At 34.4% G+C, this 21,177-nt stretch overlaps 1 protein-coding gene across 2 annotated transcripts; it reads left to right on the forward strand.

Annotated features, from left to right (window-relative positions):
• The first annotated feature begins 7,847 nt into the window (after positions 1-7,847).
• On the forward strand, positions 7,848-20,945 carry LOC112737419 (phospholipase SGR2). Of its 2 annotated transcripts, XM_025787324.3 has the most exons (21): positions 7,848-8,350; positions 8,824-8,924; positions 9,039-9,233; positions 10,006-10,161; positions 10,887-10,958; positions 11,083-11,235; positions 11,808-11,858; positions 12,079-12,249; positions 13,181-13,330; positions 13,882-13,947; positions 14,034-14,543; positions 15,481-15,553; positions 15,659-15,747; positions 15,935-16,007; positions 16,696-16,798; positions 17,218-17,311; positions 17,395-17,457; positions 18,474-18,522; positions 19,192-19,289; positions 19,469-19,515; positions 20,355-20,945. In XM_025787324.3, the coding sequence occupies exons 1-21, from the start codon at positions 8,137-8,139 to the stop codon at positions 20,608-20,610; spliced, it is 2,784 nt and encodes a 927-aa protein (XP_025643109.1). In that variant the 5' UTR covers positions 7,848-8,136; the 3' UTR covers positions 20,611-20,945. The 2 variants fall into 2 exon arrangements, with proteins under 2 accessions (XP_025643109.1, XP_025643110.1); XM_025787325.3 differs by lacking the exon at positions 13,181-13,330.
• Positions 20,946-21,177: the final 232 nt, after the last annotated feature.

Genomic DNA, 21,177 nt, shown 5'->3' on the forward strand with positions numbered 1-21,177 from the left:
CTGATTTTCGAGCTTGGTAGAGTTCCTCAATTTCCATTTGACCTTTAGCCTTCTCACGGAACTCGCCCAGTGTTTTTGGCTTTGCAACCGTGATCGTCTCTTGGAATTTTCCTAGTCGAAGTCCGCTTTTGATGGCGTCCAGACGCACTTCGAGGTGAAGGTCTGGTATAGTATTTGCTACCTTTGTAAAATGAGTAATATAGTCTTTCAAGCTTTCATTCTGTCCTTACTTGATTGTGTTTAAATAATCAGAATCATGTAAATAGATAGAAGACGCAGCAAACTAATCCTCGAAAAATTTTGCTAAGTCCTGAAAACGAGAAATAGAATCTGCAGGCAAAGAACAAAACCAATCAAGTGCAGGGCCATCTAAATAAGTAGGAAAACAACGACACAAAACAGGGTCAGAAGCATCGTTTACTATCATTATAGATCGGAATTTCTTGACGTGCTTTCTTGGATCGCCCAACCCATCATAAGGGGTTAAGCTGGTAGGCAGAGTAAACCTCTTGAGCATTTGAAAGTTCATGACATCTGCAGCGAACGGACCAACAGTATTGTTTGGTTGATTCTCTTCATCGGCTCGCCGACCTTTTTCATGTCACTGGGTTTTAGAGATATGTATTGGGTCAGATTCATGCTCCTCATCTTCGGCTCGTTCATTATGATTGTCATTATTTTCAATCCGAGCATTGCTCAACTCGATTATTTGGTTTGCCATTCTTTGATGCTCTTCCGCCATGCGCTGATTAGCTTGCTGTAACTAAATCACCATCTGAAGTAGTTCAGAGGGTGTGAGAGGCGATTGATCAGCTATAGGTGGATAGAGAAATCTTGAGGCCTAGGAAAGAAGGAAGGAAGGGCTTTATTTCTTAGGGTCCATGGTGGGCCAATTGTTCTTACGTGAGTTAACTGGATATAGCTCATCTTTCCAGTAGCAGGCTCCGAGCTTCTATTTTAGTTCCGAGCTTGTGACTTGAGGGTTCGAGCTTTTCGTCTAGGGAGTATATCTTGGTGCGGAGAGAACAAAAAGGGGAGTGTACCTGCAAAAGACACTCTGATACTTAAGTTAGTTCAATGTATATTCGTATATCCCTATTCAGATAATGCACCTTACCTTTTATATGTGTGAGGAAGTGTTAGCAGTTATGCTTTAGCAATTATTTTTTATTGAAGAGTAGTAATACCATATCAGGACGTTATGATATTTGTTTTGATGTGCGAATCTGAGTTATAATGTTTGGATGAGTTATAACGCTTAGAGCCGAGTTATAACATGCGAAACTGATTTATAGCCTTTTCAAATTGGGTTATAACAGCCATATCACATTCCAAGGTGGCATAGTTCCTAAGCAGTCCGACACCTACAAACAATTAGAGTTTCTAATAATACAACTAAAACCAGCCAAACCCAATTCAGAAACGAGACTAGCATCACAATTAATTTTATAAGAATTATCTGGAGGAGGTTCCTAAGTTAGTTGCTGATCCAAATTCTTAAGAAGATAGTTCTTAGTTGTATACAGTCAAAAGTCATTTGCCGAATTTCTGGCATTGGCAGCAACTTTATCATCAGTCTAAGGGTCATCATAATTAAAGATATCATTGCAACGATGTCTCTAAATCCACCATAAGCCAGCGCCAAACGTAATTCTCTACCACACAAATTTTTTTGGATCCAAAAAACAAAGTTGCTCTCTCCATCAAAATCAAGAATGGATGGATCCAGCAGCCTTCAAATAACTTTAAATTTCTCATAATCTCTAAGGCAATGTTGCACCATATCTTTCTCTAACCTACATCTTAGACAAACATCCATAGCGAAGAGATGGTGTCTAAAACGAAACTTCTCCATTGGAAGAGTCGAATGCAAAGCAAGCCAAATAAGAAACTTAATTTTTTATTGTAGATTAAGCTTCCATACCCATCTCCATCTGTTGTTATCATTCAACCCAAATTTGCTCTTAGCTAGCCACTTCTAATCCTCTCTAGCACCATACTGCTTTGTAGCTGTTGGCCACTAACTCTAACTGGATTCATTACTACCACTGTTTTGGGGACTAAATTGCCGAATAACCAGCTTAATATCTTCTGAAATTGGAGTTGTTAAACTATCAGTGTCCCAAACACCATTCCTCCAAATATCATTAATAGTATAATTTAGCTTAGAAATATTAACATCCAGGAGGAGATCACTCAAAAAATCTATGAGTGTCCAAATATCGTGCCAAAGAGATTGTTAGAGGCTCCCAATTCACCACTTGAAACCATCTTTAAGGATATCAAAGGCTTTAACAATATTTTTTCAAATAGGAGAAGCATTTTGAAAATGGTTGCAACCAAAATCTATTGGATTCCAGAGATATTTTTCTAAGAGAAGCTGAATCCATAGTTTATCCCTATTATTCAAACAATCTCAAACCAGTGTAAAAAAAAAAAAGGAAAAGATTATCATAATGGTATCACAAGTACGAAGCCTTCTTGCAACCTTAGGAGCTCCAATACTATCCCACTTCACCAAGGGCAATCTTTTGTCATTTGCTTGATCTTTCCAAGAAATTTATCTTATCACAAACATAGATGAAGGAAACTTGCATATTATAAAGGAGGGATATAAGTCATGATTTAACCTGACAAAGCCTCCCAGCATTGTTAAGCAAGGATCCCTTCCAATTAGCCAGTTTCTATTGAATATTTTCAATCACCTCCCAAGTTGTTTTTTTAGTTGCTCTATCATGCTCAATATTAATTCCCATATATCTTCCTAAATCTTGAGTAAAAGCAGATGTTAGAGACAACTTTATTCCTTCTCAAGAGAATATGCTTTGAGCATTGCGCCTTTGATTTACTAAAAATCATTTTCATTCATGAGGCCTTGGTGAACATATCCAGAGTCTTCATCACGACTTTTACTTGCTTCGTAGTAGCTTTGCAAAATAAAAGAAGGTCGTTCGTAAATGTTAAATGAGAAATTTTTAAGCCATGCCTCAAAATCAAAACAGGAATCCACGAGCCAGTTCAGATCATATGAGTAACCAGACAAGCCAAATTTTTTATACAGAGTCAAATTCTCCATACAGAGTACAAAGAGGTAAGGGGATATAGGATTCCCATGCCTCAAGCTTTTTTTTTTGGATTAAAATTTTGTAATTTATTACCATTCCAAAGAATAGGGAGAGAAGACGACGTCACATAAGTCATCATAAGACTTACAGTAGAATTGGAAAACCCAAACCGTCTCAAAGATCTCTATAAACCTTAAATTCACTCTATCATACACTTTCTCAAAATTAATCTTAAAAGTCATTATATCTTTTCTTGACTTAGTATTCCTCGTGAAATACATAATCTCCTGGCAATAATGATATTTTTTGTCATGCCTCTACCTAGAATAAAATCTCCTTGAAGAGGTCAAACAATCTCAATTAAAAAAGATTTGAACATGTTAACAAACACCTTAGTCGTGATTTTATAAATCACATTCCACATGTTTATTGGTAAAAAATCTTTTGGAAAAGACATAGACTCCACTTTAGGAATTAAAACAATAAGAGTATCAAAAGCAGTCGACCCGACAAGTTCTCCCGCAAAGGATTTTTGAACAATACGCAAAATTTAATAACATTCAAGAACTCTTTTGTAGAAAAGAGCTTGAAACTTGTCCAGCTCAAGAGATTTGAAGGAATTTATTCCCATAACCATACTACTAACTTCTTCTAAAGTAACAGGTCCACAAGTCTCATCTTGACTAAGTTGAGGGAGAAAAAAATACCCATAGTATCAATATGAATATCTTTTTTCGTAGAAAACAAATTTTTAAAAAAGGAGTTTGTTTCAGCCTCTAAAACCTCAACCTCCAAAGTCCAAGAGCCACCCTCAAGAAAAAGACCATAAATTTTACTTCTCTTATGCCTTACAATGGTTTGAGGTAAAAGAATTTATATTACGATCTCTAAATTTAATCCATTGCTCCATACACTTTTGGTACCACATAAGCTACTCCTGTAAAAGAACAAAATATTTAACTTCTTATGTAAGCCATTCTCTTTAAACTTCAAACTTGGATTCTCATTATTCTCATGAGAAGATCTAAATTTTATTAATCTTTCCCTCTATTGTATCATCATACCAAATTTTAATAAATTTTGTTATATTCAAACTAGATAAATAAATTCTTAACATGTTTTATTATTTGATAATATCCTAAGAAATGTTATTATAAAACAAATTAGGATTAGTATGATTTTAGTCTTTAAGATATAGGCCAATTTTTTTTTTAACTTTTTTTTTGCACACAAAATCGTCCCTAAGGTTCAATGTAATTTTAAAATCGTCATTTGGACCAAAATATTATTCTCTTCTTTTTCTTTTTCTTCTTCTTCTTCTTCTTCATTACATCATATCTTCTTCTTTTTCGTTAGAAGCAAAAATAGAAGAAACAGAAGTAGAAACAGTGGCGACAACCATGGAGCTCGCGAGGAGCAGCGCAACAACGAGAACAAGAAACCAAAGTCCTTTCACTTTCCAAACCGTGTAGTGTGCCTTTTGAGTTTTGACTATTTACGAGGACGACAATGACCATTCTCTGCGCTTCTTCAGGTCTTCTTCAATGCCTTCTCCTCCCTCTTCTTTCCTATTTCCTTTTCAATTCACTTCCTTTTCTCCTTGTTTCTTTTTTTTTTTCTGATCCTGGATTAGTTGATTTTGCAGTTGAGTTAGTTCTACTTGTTGATTTGGATGCATTCTTGATTTTTAAGGGAGAATGAATGTTTTGGAGCTAATTCTTTGCTAGATTGCTTGGTTTTACCAATTCAGTAAGCACTGTTAAAATTGTTTGACCTAGCTTGCACAGATTAAATATTGAAACTAAAGAAAATTGAATAAATGTTTGGTCTTGTTGTTCTATTAATGCTGATTATTAGTTCTTATTTCTGGTAAGTGCTTTGTTCTATGGTTACTATGGTTTTGCTCCCACCAAGCTGAAACAAGCTTTCAAGGGGTATTCAATTTTGTGAAGCCTTGCTGAGAATTTGCAAGAAGCTAACTTAGTGTGTGTTTGGATTACAGTTTACAAACGGGAGTTTGAATAAAATTGATTTTGCAAACTTGATTTTGATGAAAAGTAAGTTTGTGTTAAAGTGATTTATGTTTGGTAATTTTTGCATCAAAATGAATTATAGTAAAATAAATATTGTTTGGATTATACTACTCAAAATCACTTTTAGATAAAAAATTACTAAAATAGACACCAACTTAAATAATTTTTGTATATTATCTTATCATTTTAATTTAGATAATTGAATAGATCTTATTAATTAATTCTATAATAAAATTAATATTTATACACTAAAATAAAAATAATATATAAAAATTGGCAAAATATATTTTTAATTAAAACTAACAAAATATAAATTTTAGAGCGTACTAAAAATAATAAAAAAAAATAAATATTTATCTTGGTAGTAATTGAAATAAATAAAAAAAAAATTTATGATATTTTTTTATAGTATATTTTTAGTACTCTTAGTACTCTTTTTTAGTATGCTATAATTTATTATTATTATTATTTACAATTAATTTTTTGTTTAATTTACTTTACCTAATAGAATTAATAAATTATATTACAAAAAGATAATAAAAATAATACAAAAAATTATAATTATAAAAGTGTATAATATCAAATAAATAATTAATTAAAAATAATAAATAATAAATAATAAAAAAAGAGAGTTCATGTAAACAAAAATAATAAGAATTCCATAAATAATATAATAACATGCATAAAGAATAAAGTTGGTAAAAGGTAAATAAAGATGGAGTATTGATGGCTAAAAGTCCGTCGGTGAAACGCAGAAGTTTAAAATTGTAGCTTCTTGTAAACGTGGTTTTGAAAGCAAAATCACTTCTGCGTTTATGAATAAAAAATTTGCCAAACCAAAAATTGAAACTTTCAAGAAGGCTAAACGTGCTTCTTCTCTTGTAACGCGTTTCCCAAACACACCCTTAATGATTGGATTTTGTTTTATTGGTGTAAAGATTTATTGGGTGTTGAAAAATTGTAGTTTTGGTAACTGAATTCCTACAAACCTGTTAAGGTAACGGTTTCAGATCTTCTCCTCTTCTTTTCTTTTTATGTTGTTGAATTTAAAATATTAGATTGCAATAAATAATATTATTGTTGTTTTTGAATTTGAATATTGTATTATTGTTGAATATTGTGTATTGTTGTTGTTGGTATTCCATTAATGACTTTTTTGTAGTTCTTTTTTTTCTATTAATAGTTTATCTGTTTTTTTTATTTTATAATTTTTTTTGTTACGGATAATTTAGTCTAGAATTTTAAGATCTAGATCAAAAGAACGATTTTAAAACTACGTTAAACATTAAAGATGATTTTGTAGGCAAAAAAAATAAAACAGAAAAAAATTTTTAGTCTATATAATTTAGAAATCAAAATCATACTTAACCCAACAAATTATAAAATCGTATTTAACCCAACAAATTATTTTTCTTTAAAATAATATTATTTGGTGGTTTTAAGATGTTTTTGTTAAAGATTTATGTCTCTTATCAAAATAACTTACCAGGTACTTAAATAGAGATCTATTTGTTCTTGTTTAACATATATAGTGTTATGATAGTCACGTCAATTATTTTTTAAAATAATAAAAAATTATTGAGAGTAAAATATTCGATTTAGAATTTATGAATCACGAATATAACTATTAACATGAAAATTGAAGATGATAACTAAAAATTGTTATATGATTACAATATATTTAATTAAATTATTTGATATAATACATGTATATAACTATTATCTTTATGGAAGGAGCAATGCCATTTACTAATGTATAGGGTATTAATAGTTAATATGTAATATCCAACGAGTTATAATTAAAATGGCATAGTCTCCTCATATTTATCTAGAAAATTGTGAGTTTAAAGATAAAAAAAAGTTAATTATAATTATTTTTTATATAATTATATACACAATCAATAAATATAAAAAATAATTATTCTCATTAAAACGATTTTCCTGCATAAAAAATAAATTCATTTTCTTAATGTAATAATCTTGATTTTGGGTAGAGCCTAGGGGTGTGCATGGGCCGGGTGAAACCGGGTTTGATGTGACCCAGACCCGGCCCGAAATATATACCGGGTCTATTTGTTAGACCCGAACCCGACCCTAGACCCGATGAAACCTATACACTTTCGGGCCACGATTATACCGGGTAAAAACCGGGTGAAAACCGGGCCGTTAACATTATATTACCTTGATACCTTCTTGTAAGTTAGCATGTAAAAATATCCAAATTTCCAAGACTCCAACCATTATTTGACATGGTAAAATTCACTTAGAAAAATATAATAAGAAATAACTCTTCTCTAAAATTAAAGTATAACCATAATCAATACTAATATTGCCTAATAACACCAAATATTTAAATCAATACAAATAACACAAAATTATGCATTAGTCTAAAGTCTTATGCATTTTAAATATAAAACATTAACTTATAGTCTTATATATAATGACTAATAACACAAAATATTAAGGTTTACAATACTTAAATTTCACATAATAATAGCCATCATCCATCACTAATAACACAAAATATTAATTGTGTATGATGACCGGGCCACCGGGCCAATTTCGGGTGACCCGAGCTATGGCCCGGACCCGACCCGAAATAATGACCGGGTCTACTTTTGAGACCCATACCCGGCCCTAGACCCGATGAAATCACATCAAATTAGCCCCTAAAGTGCTCGGGACCGGGCCGGGTCTTCGGGCCGGGCCGGGCCATGCACACCCCTAGTAGAGCCACCGCTGTTTGGCTGTTGGTGTATGGAAAATAGCATGTTTGAAATGATGAATGAAATGAAATTCACCTGACATTCAACGCACGCCATCTCTGTCATTCTCCCTCCTTCCCTTCTCTCTTTCTCTCTCAGTTTTGATTTACAAAGCAGAAAGAGAGGAATTAGAAAAAGGAAGAGAAACAGAATCGCTTCCAATTTTAGAATTGGTAGCTCACTCCAACCGAACGCAACAACAATACAACACCTTCCACCGTCTGTTCCCGTTCCCGGACTCCCAATCGGTTCTGATTTCCTCGGCGGCGGGCGATGGCGGAAGCGGAAGAGCACCGCCGCGGCGCTGAGGGAAGTAGCAACAGCCCTGACCCTGACTCGCTGAAGAACACGCCTTCCAACATTGCGAGGCTTGAAGACGTGATCGAGCATTCAAAAGCAAGGCACAAGTATCTTGCTCAGACTTCTAGCCCCTCCGATGGCGGTGACGTTAGGTGGTACTTCTGCAAGATCCCTCTCGCTCCCAACGGTATCTATTCTCTTCATTCAATTCGGCAATCTTGATATCCATACTTCACTATGCTTCTCTTTCATTTGTTTCTCTATGGGCCATTTCACTCACTGTTCAGCTACAAATCAATAGGGCTGTGCTTGGCTTTGGGTTTAGACTTTTAGGAGTGTGATCTTTTAACTTGCATGAGACTCTGATGTTGCTTTTGCTTTTTAAATTGAACTTTGCTAGAAATGGCTTGCAGGGCCTTAGTGTATTAATGACTTAGTGAATATATAAGTACGAAGTGATGTGTTTGATGAATTGTTGCACAAGAAAAGGAACCGTGTTGAGAAAAACCAAGCATAAACTGTCATTTAACTCGTTAACTTCCTGTGATTCGTATCACCATTTTTGAATCTTGTTCTTTTGATATGCTTTCGGAGTTTGTTTGTCTGTTCATTAAAATGTGGAAGCATTGGTACTTGCACTCACCTGCTCTCTCGTTGCAGAGTTGGCAGCCTCAGTCCCGAGCACAGAGATAGTGGGGAAGAGTGATTATTTTCGTTTCGGCATGAGGGATTCTCTGGCAATTGAAGCAGCATTCTTGCAGGTCATTTTATAAAATGTATAGTTGGTTACTTTTTCTTCTACTTTTTTTTTTACTTGAATCATGGATGGGATGACTTCTAGATAATGAGATTCTTTGTTGTATATGCATTGGTAGAGAGAGGAAGAGTTACTCTCTAGTTGGTGGAGAGAATATGCAGAATGTAGTGAAGGCCCAAGACAACGACAAAGTACCAGTACAAATTTAGATAAGCAGCACAATGAATCTTTGCTGGAGCGAAAAAAGTCGTTTCAACTTTTTGAAATTGAGGAAGAGAGAGTTGGTGTCCCTGTAAAGGGAGGACTCTATGAGGTATTTTGTTTGTTTTTTGTGTCTTCTTTTCATAATGGTCTCAATGATAACTTTCTAGATTTATGTAGCACAATATGAGGAAATTTGGCGAGTTTTTAATGGAAAAACCTTAATGTTTTGCGGTAGAAGTGGCTTCTATATCATTCCTACTCTTGGGTGATTTATGGTAAACACCATAGTGCTTTCTAATCTTACTTTATTAGAAGGTGGATTAAAAATAAATGGAAAACAAATTTGGAAAACATACAATGTTTGTTTGAATTCACCCTTTTTCCCCACAAGAAAAACAGGTTCTTTCATGTCTTCATGATGCATGTCGTTTATTATTTGGTTTTTGATGCATGGTTCTAAATGCGGAGAGAGAGGATAGGAAAGGATCAAGTGTTTTTGGCGTAAATTTTTCATCAGCACTTATTATATATTGCTTGCTTCTAGGGATATTTTTGGTGAGTAATTATATTAAGCACATAAAAGAATGGGCATTTTCTCAAGCAAGTTTTATGGGATAGGATTAAGTGTTTGGCCCTACTTTATGTAAAGTTCATTATCTTTTTAGAGGATGTTACCTCTTGGACATGTTGAGTAGTGGAGCTATATATATTTGGGCTCGTGTGAGGTCCTCCAGTGTTTTTTGTATTGTTCTTCTATTCCTCTTAGGACATTATTCTTTGATTCAAAGAAAGAGAATGAAAAAAAAGAGGGAACATGGCTTTTCTCTTGCTTGAAAATAACTAGAACTGATTTCTGAGGATGTGATTCTCAATCCATGCAGGTGGATTTGACAAAGAGACATTGTTTCCCAGTTTACTGGAACGGAGAAAATAGACGTGTTCTAAGAGGCCATTGGTTTGCTCGTAAAGGTGGGCTCGATTGGCTACCAATTCGTGAAGATGTTGCTGAACAACTAGAGATTGCTTATCGTACTCAGGTCATTCTAACTGTTTGTGTTAATGTTTTCCAACAAATAATTCTATTCATAATTTTAAAAAGGCTTTTGCTGTGCATGTGGGTCTAATTTGAATTGCAAAATCATCTTCCATGTGCAACTCTTGCTCCTTTTTTATTTTATTGTTCTTATCAAATTGTTTCTGGAAGGCTGTTTGATAGGGTTTTGTCCAATTGATATGCTTTTCTTGTTTATCCCAGTTTAGTACGTTATTACCTTCTGCTTTTTACAATTTTGTTTCTCGCCTTTTACAATGTTTTGCAATCTATTTACAAAACGCCAAGATTGTTATTATACTTCCATTTCTTTAGTCTCTTTTTATTATCATTTATTGGAAATTGTTGTACAAGAAAAAGATTATAAGATCAAGGGATGTATTATGATCCTGAAAGATAAAGAAAACAGAACAGCCAGAGATAACACTTAATCTTGTAAGTTTCATGGAGTTCACAAAGGTACTCTTACAAATTAGCTGTGCAACAAAAAACTTGGAAACCTCTTTACTCCGTGAAGATTCTAAATACATATCCTGGACATGTTAGCATCACACTTGTGTGAAGGAAGGAAAGGAAGGGTGTTGTTTGTTTTGTTGTTGTGAGAAAGAGAGAGAGAGAGAGAGGGGGGGGGGGGTTAGAGGGTGATCGGCTTTCAATTTGGTTCTTCCCTTCGCCCAGAGTATAAGGTTTACGATTCATTGGTTTCTACAGGTTTGGCATCGTAGAACATTTCAACCTTCAGGTCTATTTGCAGCTCGAGTTGATTTGCAAGGCTCCACACCAGTATGTAGAATATCTCTAAAAGGATGATATGTTTTATTTATTTTGTTTTACAGATAGAGAATTTATTTATTTTTAAAATTGTAAATGACTGGTGCTTCATTCTATATTGTTGTTGATCATGCAGGGTCTGCATGCACTTTTCACAGGAGAAGATGATACCTGGGATGCCTGGCTAAGTGTCGATGCTTCTGGCTTTTCTAGTTTTGTTAGTTTTAGCAGAAATGCAATCAAACTAAGACGTGGTTACTCACCATCAGATTCATCAAAACCAACCCAGGTATTTTTCTTCTTTTTTTTTGTGTGTGTGGAGAAGAGAGGGGGGGGGGGGTCTTACTACTAGAATGTATATAGGTACTAATAGTTATATATAATCATGTTGTCACAAAAAAGCTCCTCAATCTTTCCATAAGATGCAACAATAGAGTCTTGTCCTACTAGGTGGGATTGGTTACATAGATTAAATGACGTCATTGCTCCTTGTCATTAATCATGTCTAAACTCACCCCACCCGTTTCATTTCCCTTATGGATAGCAAATTTGCCTTGGAATTTTATCTTCTCAATTATTGTGATTACAGAGGCGTGCTTATGTTGATATATAAATCTTGCTGTAGCTATGTCAGGGATGCCATTATTTCTTGGTTATTCTTTAATGCATGATTTGTTGTAGAAAATAAGAAACTGTATCATATTCAACACATGACAATTGATATCGTAAATTTTAGTAAGTTTATTGGATAATATTGTGGATAATTATCAGTTAATTGTTGAATAAACTTCAAGGCTCTTCTTTCTGGAAGCATACAAATAGAAATCAATTCTATTGTTATTAACTTACAAATTTTAACAGGATGAATTACGGCAACAGAAGGAGGAGGAGATGGATGATTACTGCTCACAGGTATAGCCTACATTTATATTGTGTTCATCGTCATACTCTTTTTCTCCCTTTCAGTTAGCTTTTTGTGTTCTTGTCAGTCTCTAGAGCTCCATACCATCCTGCTAAAACTTGGAAACTTAGTTTTATTTCCCTTTGGAATTGGATTTGATCATATAATGCGCCTTCCCCTGGTCATAATTGGTTTGCTACATATCAGCTGTATGATAATAATTGTTTGTAGGTCCCTGTTCGACACTTGGTATTTATGGTTCATGGAATTGGTCAAAGGCTGGAAAAATCTAATTTGGTTGATGATGTGGCAAATTTTCGGCATATTACAGCAAGGCTTGCAGAACAGCATCTTACTCATCACCAACGTGGCACTCAAAGGGTCCTCTTTATACCATGCCAGGTATCTCACATGTTCTCATTTTTGTGTTCTGAGCCTTATATGAGATTTCCTGTTTTTTTATTTATTATTATTATTATTATTATTATTATTATTATTATGAGGCTTTTATCATTATTTTCCTTATATACAAAGTTAAGCTCTTTCTCATCTTGATTATCCATTGGACTGCATGTTGCAAAAATGGTCGAAACTGACATAGATACTATGCTAATCCATATTAAACCGAATTGAGACTTGTATTGTGAATCGAAGAACTATTTCCTGGCTTGTATGACCTGTATGGCTGTACCACATAGTTAGAAACTTGCATGAAATCCCATAATCTTCCTGGTGATCTCTGCAACAGTGGAAATGTTGTCTGTTTCACTTGCTCTGTTTGATGAGTGTTTAGGCTTGCTCTTTGATTTTGTTTTTGTGGAGTTACATGATGTTCTGATGTTATGGATTCAAAGTATCTTTTGCAATTTATACAGCATATGTAATCAAAGCTGGAATTACTTTGGATAGACTAGAGTCAAGTTCCAAACTTGGCAAATTTGCAAAATCTGCTGTATTTTTATGTGTGTAGGTGTGTGGTTTTATTTTTTTTTTTGTGGTTTTTTTTTGGGGGGGGGGGGGTGTTGTTCTCCTGATATGTGTGAGCAACCTGCACAATCTATCCTGAACGTCAGAATGAGAAATTCCCTTGAAATATAAGTTGAACATGAAAGAGAGGCCATTTTTCTAGACAGAACCAAAGCTTGTAGCATGTTTACAGGCAAAGAGAAATATATAAGTTGAAATCTTACGGGTTCTTCTACAAATCTGTGTACAAAGAGCACATTGCAAATTTTACGGAGGCCTCAATGCTTTTAATCATTGTGATTGTTTATGTTAATCATAATCTTTCATTTTATTTTGCTATATTTATTCATGAATTCATGTTATCTAGTGGAGAAAAGGTTTGAAGCTTAGTGGTGAAACAGCTGTTGAGAAAATAACTCTCGATGGGGTTCGCGGCTTGCGTGTTATGCTGAGTGCTACTGTTCATGATGTTTTATACTACATGAGCCCAATATACTGTCAAGACATAATTGACTCGGTATGTATGTGTGCACATATAGACATGCATACCTACATTGTCTTTTAAATCTTTAAAAATGATCAGATCTCGTTATTTCAACTTTTTCCTACTTTTTCCCCATTTAAAGATCAAATCTTACTGTTTTATTTTCAATTGACTGCAATAGCCCAAAAACTTACTTTCTCACAATCCCTTAGGTCTATTAGAATTGGTAAAGAAGGTATTTTTGTATTTTTCTGATCCTAGGGGCATTTATGATATTATATGGTTTCTGCTTTAATATCCCCTTGAATCCACAAACTCCATTTTTGAAGAACTTTAGAGAGGATTACTTCTATGAGCCTCTTGTTGTTCTCAGAGCTGTTTTGGTAATTGCAAAAACAGCACTGTCAAACATACAAGTGGAAACATGATGCATTTTTTTTTTAAATTTCACGTGACAGCACAACAGATTTATCTAATTTCAAAAATTTCAGATGGAAAGTAACATTCTTGTTTCCTTCTTGATTTGGATGGTTTGTTTTGAAGATTTTTGTAACAGAACCCTTGATTGTGAAACCATTCTATAGGTATCTAACCAACTGAATCGATTATATCTGAAGTTTCTCAAGAGGAATCCTGGATATGATGGAAAGGTACACTATGAGAAAGTTTGCTTCATTTGTCCTCTATGCATTTTCAATATATATAATTTATCTATTTTTGGCTGATTTTTCTGTAGATTTCTTTATATGGACATTCTCTGGGAAGTGTCCTTTCATATGATATCCTCTGCCATCAAAATAATCTGTCCTGCCCTTTTCCAATGGATTGGATGTTCAAGGAGCATGCTAAAAACGGGGAATCACTTCCTGATGAGCAAGACAGTCATTTTCACCATTCATCAATCAATAAGGACGACACTTTGAACACAGTGAACCCCTCCAATGAAAAGAACAGTATGCAGCAGATCATTCCTGAAGTAGAGAAAGAAAATTCAGAGGAATCGTTAGTTTCAGTTCCTGCCTCATCAAGTGAACACATCACTGCTGAAACTGATGCTCCTAAACCAAGTAATGAGGGAGATGTTTCTGAGTTCCTTTCTTATTCTAGTGACATGCCTTCGGAGACATTCAATGGGTTGGATAAGTCTGAGAGCGCGAATGTTGGGCTATTGGCAAAGAGATTGTCTGAGGAAGAATGCCAGGGTACAGAGAACAAAGATGAAGTAATCAAGAAGCTCATGAAAGAGGTTAGTTTTCAGGTTCTACCTGTTCCTTTATTTGTAATTTTTCATTTTTAATGTTCTTTTCTGGAAACTTCCCCCTTTCAAGATAGTGAGGAAATCTAAGAAGCCATAAGATACAGAAGCACCCCTGCTGTTTATCCTTTACTTACTTCCCTTCAAGATGAATCGTTAATTCATGACAATCAATCAATTAATCATGTCAATTGCAGTACCATTATCATAAGCTGTTAGTTGCTTGTCCATAATGGTTTGTTTTCTCTGACACCTCATCCTATTAAAGGTGTTTCTATGGAGAAAGCAAACACTCAGTCCATCGTAAATTTTAGGTTGGCTACCTCACCCTCCCTCCATACCCCCTTCTTTTCCACACACCCAGAGAAGTGGCAATGTTAAGTTCTTTTTACACTTTATGGTTATGAGTTTGATTGCGTCCTGTGTGTGCTTATGAATTGTTAGTGTCTTGTTAGTATGTCAATATGTCCCATGGAATGGTGGGTTTGGCTTAGTAACTATGGTTTGGGAGTTATTTTAGTCTAATAACGTGTGGATATGAAGTTATTGTTCAATACTTAGTTTTGAATTCCCTAAGATGGCATTAACTTGAGAGGTATTGTCTTGAATTTAAAATCTCTGCCATTTCTTGAATAAAACCTGGAATTATTAAGAACTTCATTATCGCCTGGTTTGTTACCCTGTAAAGATTTAGTCCTTAGCTGTGTTTCACTGTGCCTATTCTTGGTCTATTACTCCTAGTGGGTTGAATTTCTGAATTGGTCTGTGATACATGTTTATACTAGTATGAGAGCTTGAACTGTAAGATGGAGGCTGGGTTTGGTGTGTGCATATATACTACATACATGGCTTACTTACTTTTAGACTTATAAAATCAATGGAATGTTCTTGAATTAGTATGGTAATAACTTGTAATGTCGTTGTTTAGATTGATTCATTGAGAGCCTCTCTAGTCAAAATGGAATCACGAGGTGCAGGGCATATTGAAGAGTTGCAACCTGGTAGTTACTAGCTTGTGCTTGAACAGCTTAAAGTGTTTTCTTTGTTCTCTTTGAATTTCAATATATAACGCAAAATAGTTAAAGATGCTTATGTCAATATGGCAGTGCAACAGTTACCTGAAGGGTTATCTACGCCACAAGATGAATCAAAGAGTTATACCCCATATATCAAGTACACAAAGCTTCATTTCAAGGTATGGTAACAAATAAAAACCTTTGTTTCAGGTATATAATCTCTTCAGTGTTTTCTACTGTGATGTATGTTTCCCTTTAGTATTTTAAACATATCCAATGAAAAAAAGATGGGTGCTTGCTAATTTCCATTTAAAATATGAGTTATATATCTCATTGATAATATGATTGTTACTGCTTGTATGGCAGGTTGACACCTTCTTCGCTGTTGGATCCCCTCTTGGTGTATTTCTTTCTCTCCGTAATATCCGAATTGGCAATGGTAATAAGTTTTGAGCATGTATACATAAATGGTGTGAATTCTATAGTGGCTATAATTATGATGGCTATGAAACTTTGTCAACACTTAAAAAAGTATTGCTAAAATTAAGGTCACACCTTTTTTTTTTCAAATTAAAAAGCATTGGCAATAATAAAAAAATGTGACCTTAATTTTGGCTACAATTTTTAAGTGTTGCCAGAGCTTTATAGCCACCGTAGAATGTAGAAATTTTATTTCTAGTCTTGAAGTTCCTTTTACAATAGTGCACATTTTATACTATATTGCTCTGTTTCCACATTGATGAACCATTTGTAATGGAAGTATGATTTAGAGACCATATCAGGAGTATGCAAATTGAGGGTTAGCCTTAGTGCAAAAGGTTTCTGCCTTGTGACTTAGAGCTCACAAGTTGAGTTTCTCTGCTTGCGGAAATAAGACTGCATGCACTATCCTTCCTAATCTCCATTGGTTCAGATCTTGTTCATTGGGCTCCCCTGCTTTGACCATGTTTTCTTCTAAAACTTTCTTTCATTCAAATTCATTTGACACTATTAGATTAAGTTGGAAATAGGAAGTTGGGAATATCACACCATATTACTTTATTGGATAAGTGCTAGTCACCTATAAACATACAAGCTTCAATTGTATTGATGTAAATTAAGACAAAACTCTTTCCTCATCATTCTAGGCAGAGGTCAAGAATATTGGGAGCAGGAAAATATAATCGAAGAAATGCCAGCTTGTCGTCAGATGTTCAACATTTTTCACCCCTACGATCCAGTTGCATACAGGTTTGTTATATTTTCATCCCCAATGAAATTCCCTAGTAGGCTTTTTTATTTCTTGCCCCCAGTTGTTTTTAAATAATCCCTTAATTATGCTCAAATTCTATGTATTTGCTAAATCCCGTTGCTGCTATTTGAATTTGGAACATCACTTTAATATATAATTTTGCAACAAGAGGAGTATTATATTAGGGTGGGAAAAAAGGTATATATCTAACAAACTGCTCCACATTGTTTGAACATGGATGTGAGGACCTTTGTCTTGCTACTTGCACACTGGCTTGTGGAATTGTTAATACCAATTCAACATTATTTTACTAATTTTCTTTCCAAAATATATTACTTTAATATTCTATCTGAGGATTTAGAAAAATATATGACATCATAAATGCTATTTTTATCCCCCCAAAAAAATATCACTGCAGGATAGAGCCACTTGTCTGTAAAGAATACATTGGCAAACGTCCTGTTTTGATTCCGTATCACAAAGGAGGAAGAAGGTTGCATATTGGATTTCAGGTAAGGCAGTATAGATGCTTGTACCATGTGAATGCACTGGACCACTGTATTTGTCTCAAATAATCCCCTCAATCCTGGTGTAGGAATTTACTGAAGATTTGGCAGTTCGCACTCAGGCAGTGAAGAATTATCTGAATTCTGCAACGGTGAGCATCTTTTCTATAAGAATAACCAAGTGGAGGGATGGCATACAGATTAGGCTAGATGACTAAGGATTACGATTATTTATTCATTTCATATCATCCTTTCACCCTGTTACATTTTCCCCTTCTATAATATCCATTTCTGAATCTATTTTTCTATTATTGTTCCCTAGCTTTTCATGTTTCATGTGCATTGTGCACAGAAAATGTGCAGTTTTCATTTTTGTTTCTGAATTCATTTGAAACACTCGTGGAGTTAGTTTTTGTTTAACCATGGGGGTATGAATTATATAATTTCCATATAAAGAGTTGCTTCCGTAGTATTTAAACTGATGTCCAGTGGTTAAGATTGCTTGTCACCTTGACCACTTTTTTGGTTAAAAGCAAGAGGCTTTATCAGAGAGAAGTACATTTTTGGAAAAAAAAAAAAGAATAATAATTAGATATTCCTCTGTTGGCCAAATCAGCGTGAAAAATTTTAAGAAACATAATGCAATTAGGTTCTGTCCTTGTATTTCTGTTGGGGTGAGCTCCTTTATTGGGATTTTGGATTAGGAGTCAAAGGCTGACCATAAAACAATGTATGTTACTAATATCTGCTACCCTTACTGGAATCCTAAAGGGAGAAAGAAAGTGAAGGAGGACACATTTGGAGTAATGTTCACGAAATATAGGACCACCTAAGCAGAGATGTTAATAATAACTACGAAGATTGCAGCTACCATAGTGGTTTTCTAAGTTTCAAATGTGAAATTTATGAGTTTTGATTGCTTTGTAAACTTGCTAGCTTAGAGTTTGGTTCATGGGTTGGTCGACAATTCATTTTGGGAGAATATACTAGTAAGCTAAAGTGTATGCAGGTTTGTTACAAATGCAGCTCAATATAGACAATTTGAAGCTTAATATTATTTTAGAACATTGAATTATGTAATTCATCAATTATGATGGTTCTGCTAGATTGAACAGAAAACATATTGTTTAGCTTTGTAAGATGATTGTTATTCATGATTTTCGAGCAGGTTAAGGTCCTCACAGTTTGTCAATCGACAAGCATGGATAACCAAGAAGGTAATATTGTCTTTCAGGATCCTTTTCATTTGATAACTTCATTTTTATGAGCTAATGTTTTCCGATTTCATATAATAAGGTTGTTTTTAAGACTGTTGATATAGTAGCTGTTAAAATGGATTTTTGTAATCTTACAGCTTTTCCCATTTGCATTTTATTTAGAAGTGGCTTTTCTTAGTTCCTTTTGCCAGGGTTGTGATAACTAATAACCATGCCACAGACATGGTAGTCAGTCTTGTGGGAGTATGTTTCATTCGCTGACTTTTTGGTAAATATTATGTCACCAAAAGAAATGTTGAACTTTAAAGTCATGTGATGGCTATATCTATGAACATTTAGATTTTTATAACCTAATGGGAATGTGCGAAATTCCACAATAACTGTAAAAAGCATTGCAAGCTGATTTCAGCTTTAACAAGTTATAAAACTTGACTACTTGAGTTCAAATTAAATCTTGCTTCTGTTCTTAATGCAGATATTTATGGTCCTCATCTATAGTCTTTATTGTAGAATGTAAATTGAAAATAATATAACAATACCAAACATGTTGTGTTTGATAGTTTGACTCTGCTTTTGCAACTTTATTGGTCTCGTGGTTATTAAATCATTTATTCTTGATTAATGCTATAACATAATTGTGACAATTTTTTCTTGGCTCCTGTATTGCAGATGAAAATCCAGAAGTGGAGGAAGAGCCATCATATGGGTCTTTGATGATGGAGAGGTTGACAGGAAGCAAGGATGGACGAATTGATCACATGCTACAGGTATGGAGTTGTTCCAAACTAACAATCTGCTACTGCTATTGTTGACCCACTACTCCAGTGTCAGAAGTCTTGTGCAAACCAAGATCATATATAACTGATTTCTGCAAAACTTGCTGCTCCAAAATTAACTCATTCAAATTCTTTTTCTTTATTCGTTTGATTTTCTGTTTGATATACAGGATAAGACATTCGAGCATCCATATCTGCAAGCCATTGGATCACATACGTAAGTGCTTCATTTAGAATTTGTGTAATTATCATACTATCAAGATTGTAGTCATTGGAAGTGAATAAAATGAAGCAACTGGGTGATTATTTTAATTGTTAGGTTATATATATATATATATATATATAACAATTCTTATTTCTGGTCTGGTGGCCATGGATTCTAATAACATAAACAACCTCTTTGCTTATGTTAGGCTACATACATCTGATCCTTTGTAGACTTGTAATTGGAGTTTGCTTAGAATATCTGTGATTTGTTTAATTTGTTCTCTAGTTGTTAACATAATACACTATTGGTTGTCTGTGTAATTTTGATAAGTATAATTTTGATGCAAGTTTAGATGACTTTTTAAGTAGTGGGTTTGGAAATTAGTTATTTTTGCTGACATGACAATACACGATTGGTTGTCTGTGTAAAATTCTTTTACATTGACAGTACATGAACATTAAATTCATAAAGATATGTTTAAAATTTATGTAAAACAATAACATATTGCATTTTTTCTTATGTCCCTTGAGCCAATTACATGGCCAGTGGCTCAATTGCCACATTATATATACCGGGACAATACACAGAACAATCTATTTTAAAATCAGATCCAATGTGGTGATGAGTTGATTCTCTTCCTTAAACATAGCATAGATTTAGAATTGATGTGCCTAATCATAAGGGTCTTCTCTGCAGCGGGAAAGACATGGTTAATATATGTTTTGGAGCTTCAGTGTCTATTATTTTATTACTAGAAAGAGAATGAATGATTTGACAGAAATATCATGGATTTTGTGGTGTTATTCTTATAACTGATAACTGACCACCATTTTTTTTGCTCTGTACAGAAACTATTGGCGGGATTATGACACTGCTCTTTTTATATTGAAACATTTGTATCGAGATATACCAGAAGACCCCAACTACTCGGATGCATCAGGCACAGGCACCTCAAAGTACGAGAGTGGTTCTACTGGCTGGTTTGATAGGAGAGAGACTGTTGAGGAAGAAGTTCCCTTGACATTCTCTGACAAGGTAATGGTGAGAAACTTCTCAAGCAAGGCTAGAAGGATTATACAGAAGCGCACACCTTCTAGTTTCTAAATAAATGCAAGGCTTGCATCAAATCACTGCTTTGTGAATGTGGCACATGCTGATACGAGCATTGCTCTCAATCATTCATCCGTAGTTGCTGTTAATGCCTCTAACAATGTAATTGCAATTGTGTAATTGTCAAAGAATGTACACTAGAAGTAGAAGGATTCATCATCTTAGAGTTGTCCGATATGGCTGACTAGTGTAGTGGTGAATTGTTCCATTCTCCAATGTACATAGGAGGAGAAAAGAGCGGGGAAAATCATACTTGTACCTTTTGTTTACGAACTGTATAATCATGGTCCTTAGAACAAATTGCTATATAATGAAATGATTGTTCTTCACTGTGTACACTTAAATCAGAGACATTTTATATATGGCAAAACCTGAGCAATTGAGTATAGTCCCGGGGAAAACACAGATGTAAGGTGTAAGGAGAGCATTATAACGTTTTTCCATATTGTAGATTGAACTTTTGGCCATTTTTATGACCACAGTGGTACAGTCTACGGATGAATCGGGGCTGCTTCGGTTTCTGGTTTGGGTGGACAAATTATTCCCTATACCAGCCCACCT

Source organism: Arachis hypogaea, chromosome 13, assembly GCF_003086295.3.
Source record: "Arachis hypogaea cultivar Tifrunner chromosome 13, arahy.Tifrunner.gnm2.J5K5, whole genome shotgun sequence".
NCBI lineage: Eukaryota > Viridiplantae > Streptophyta > Magnoliopsida > Fabales > Fabaceae > Arachis > Arachis hypogaea.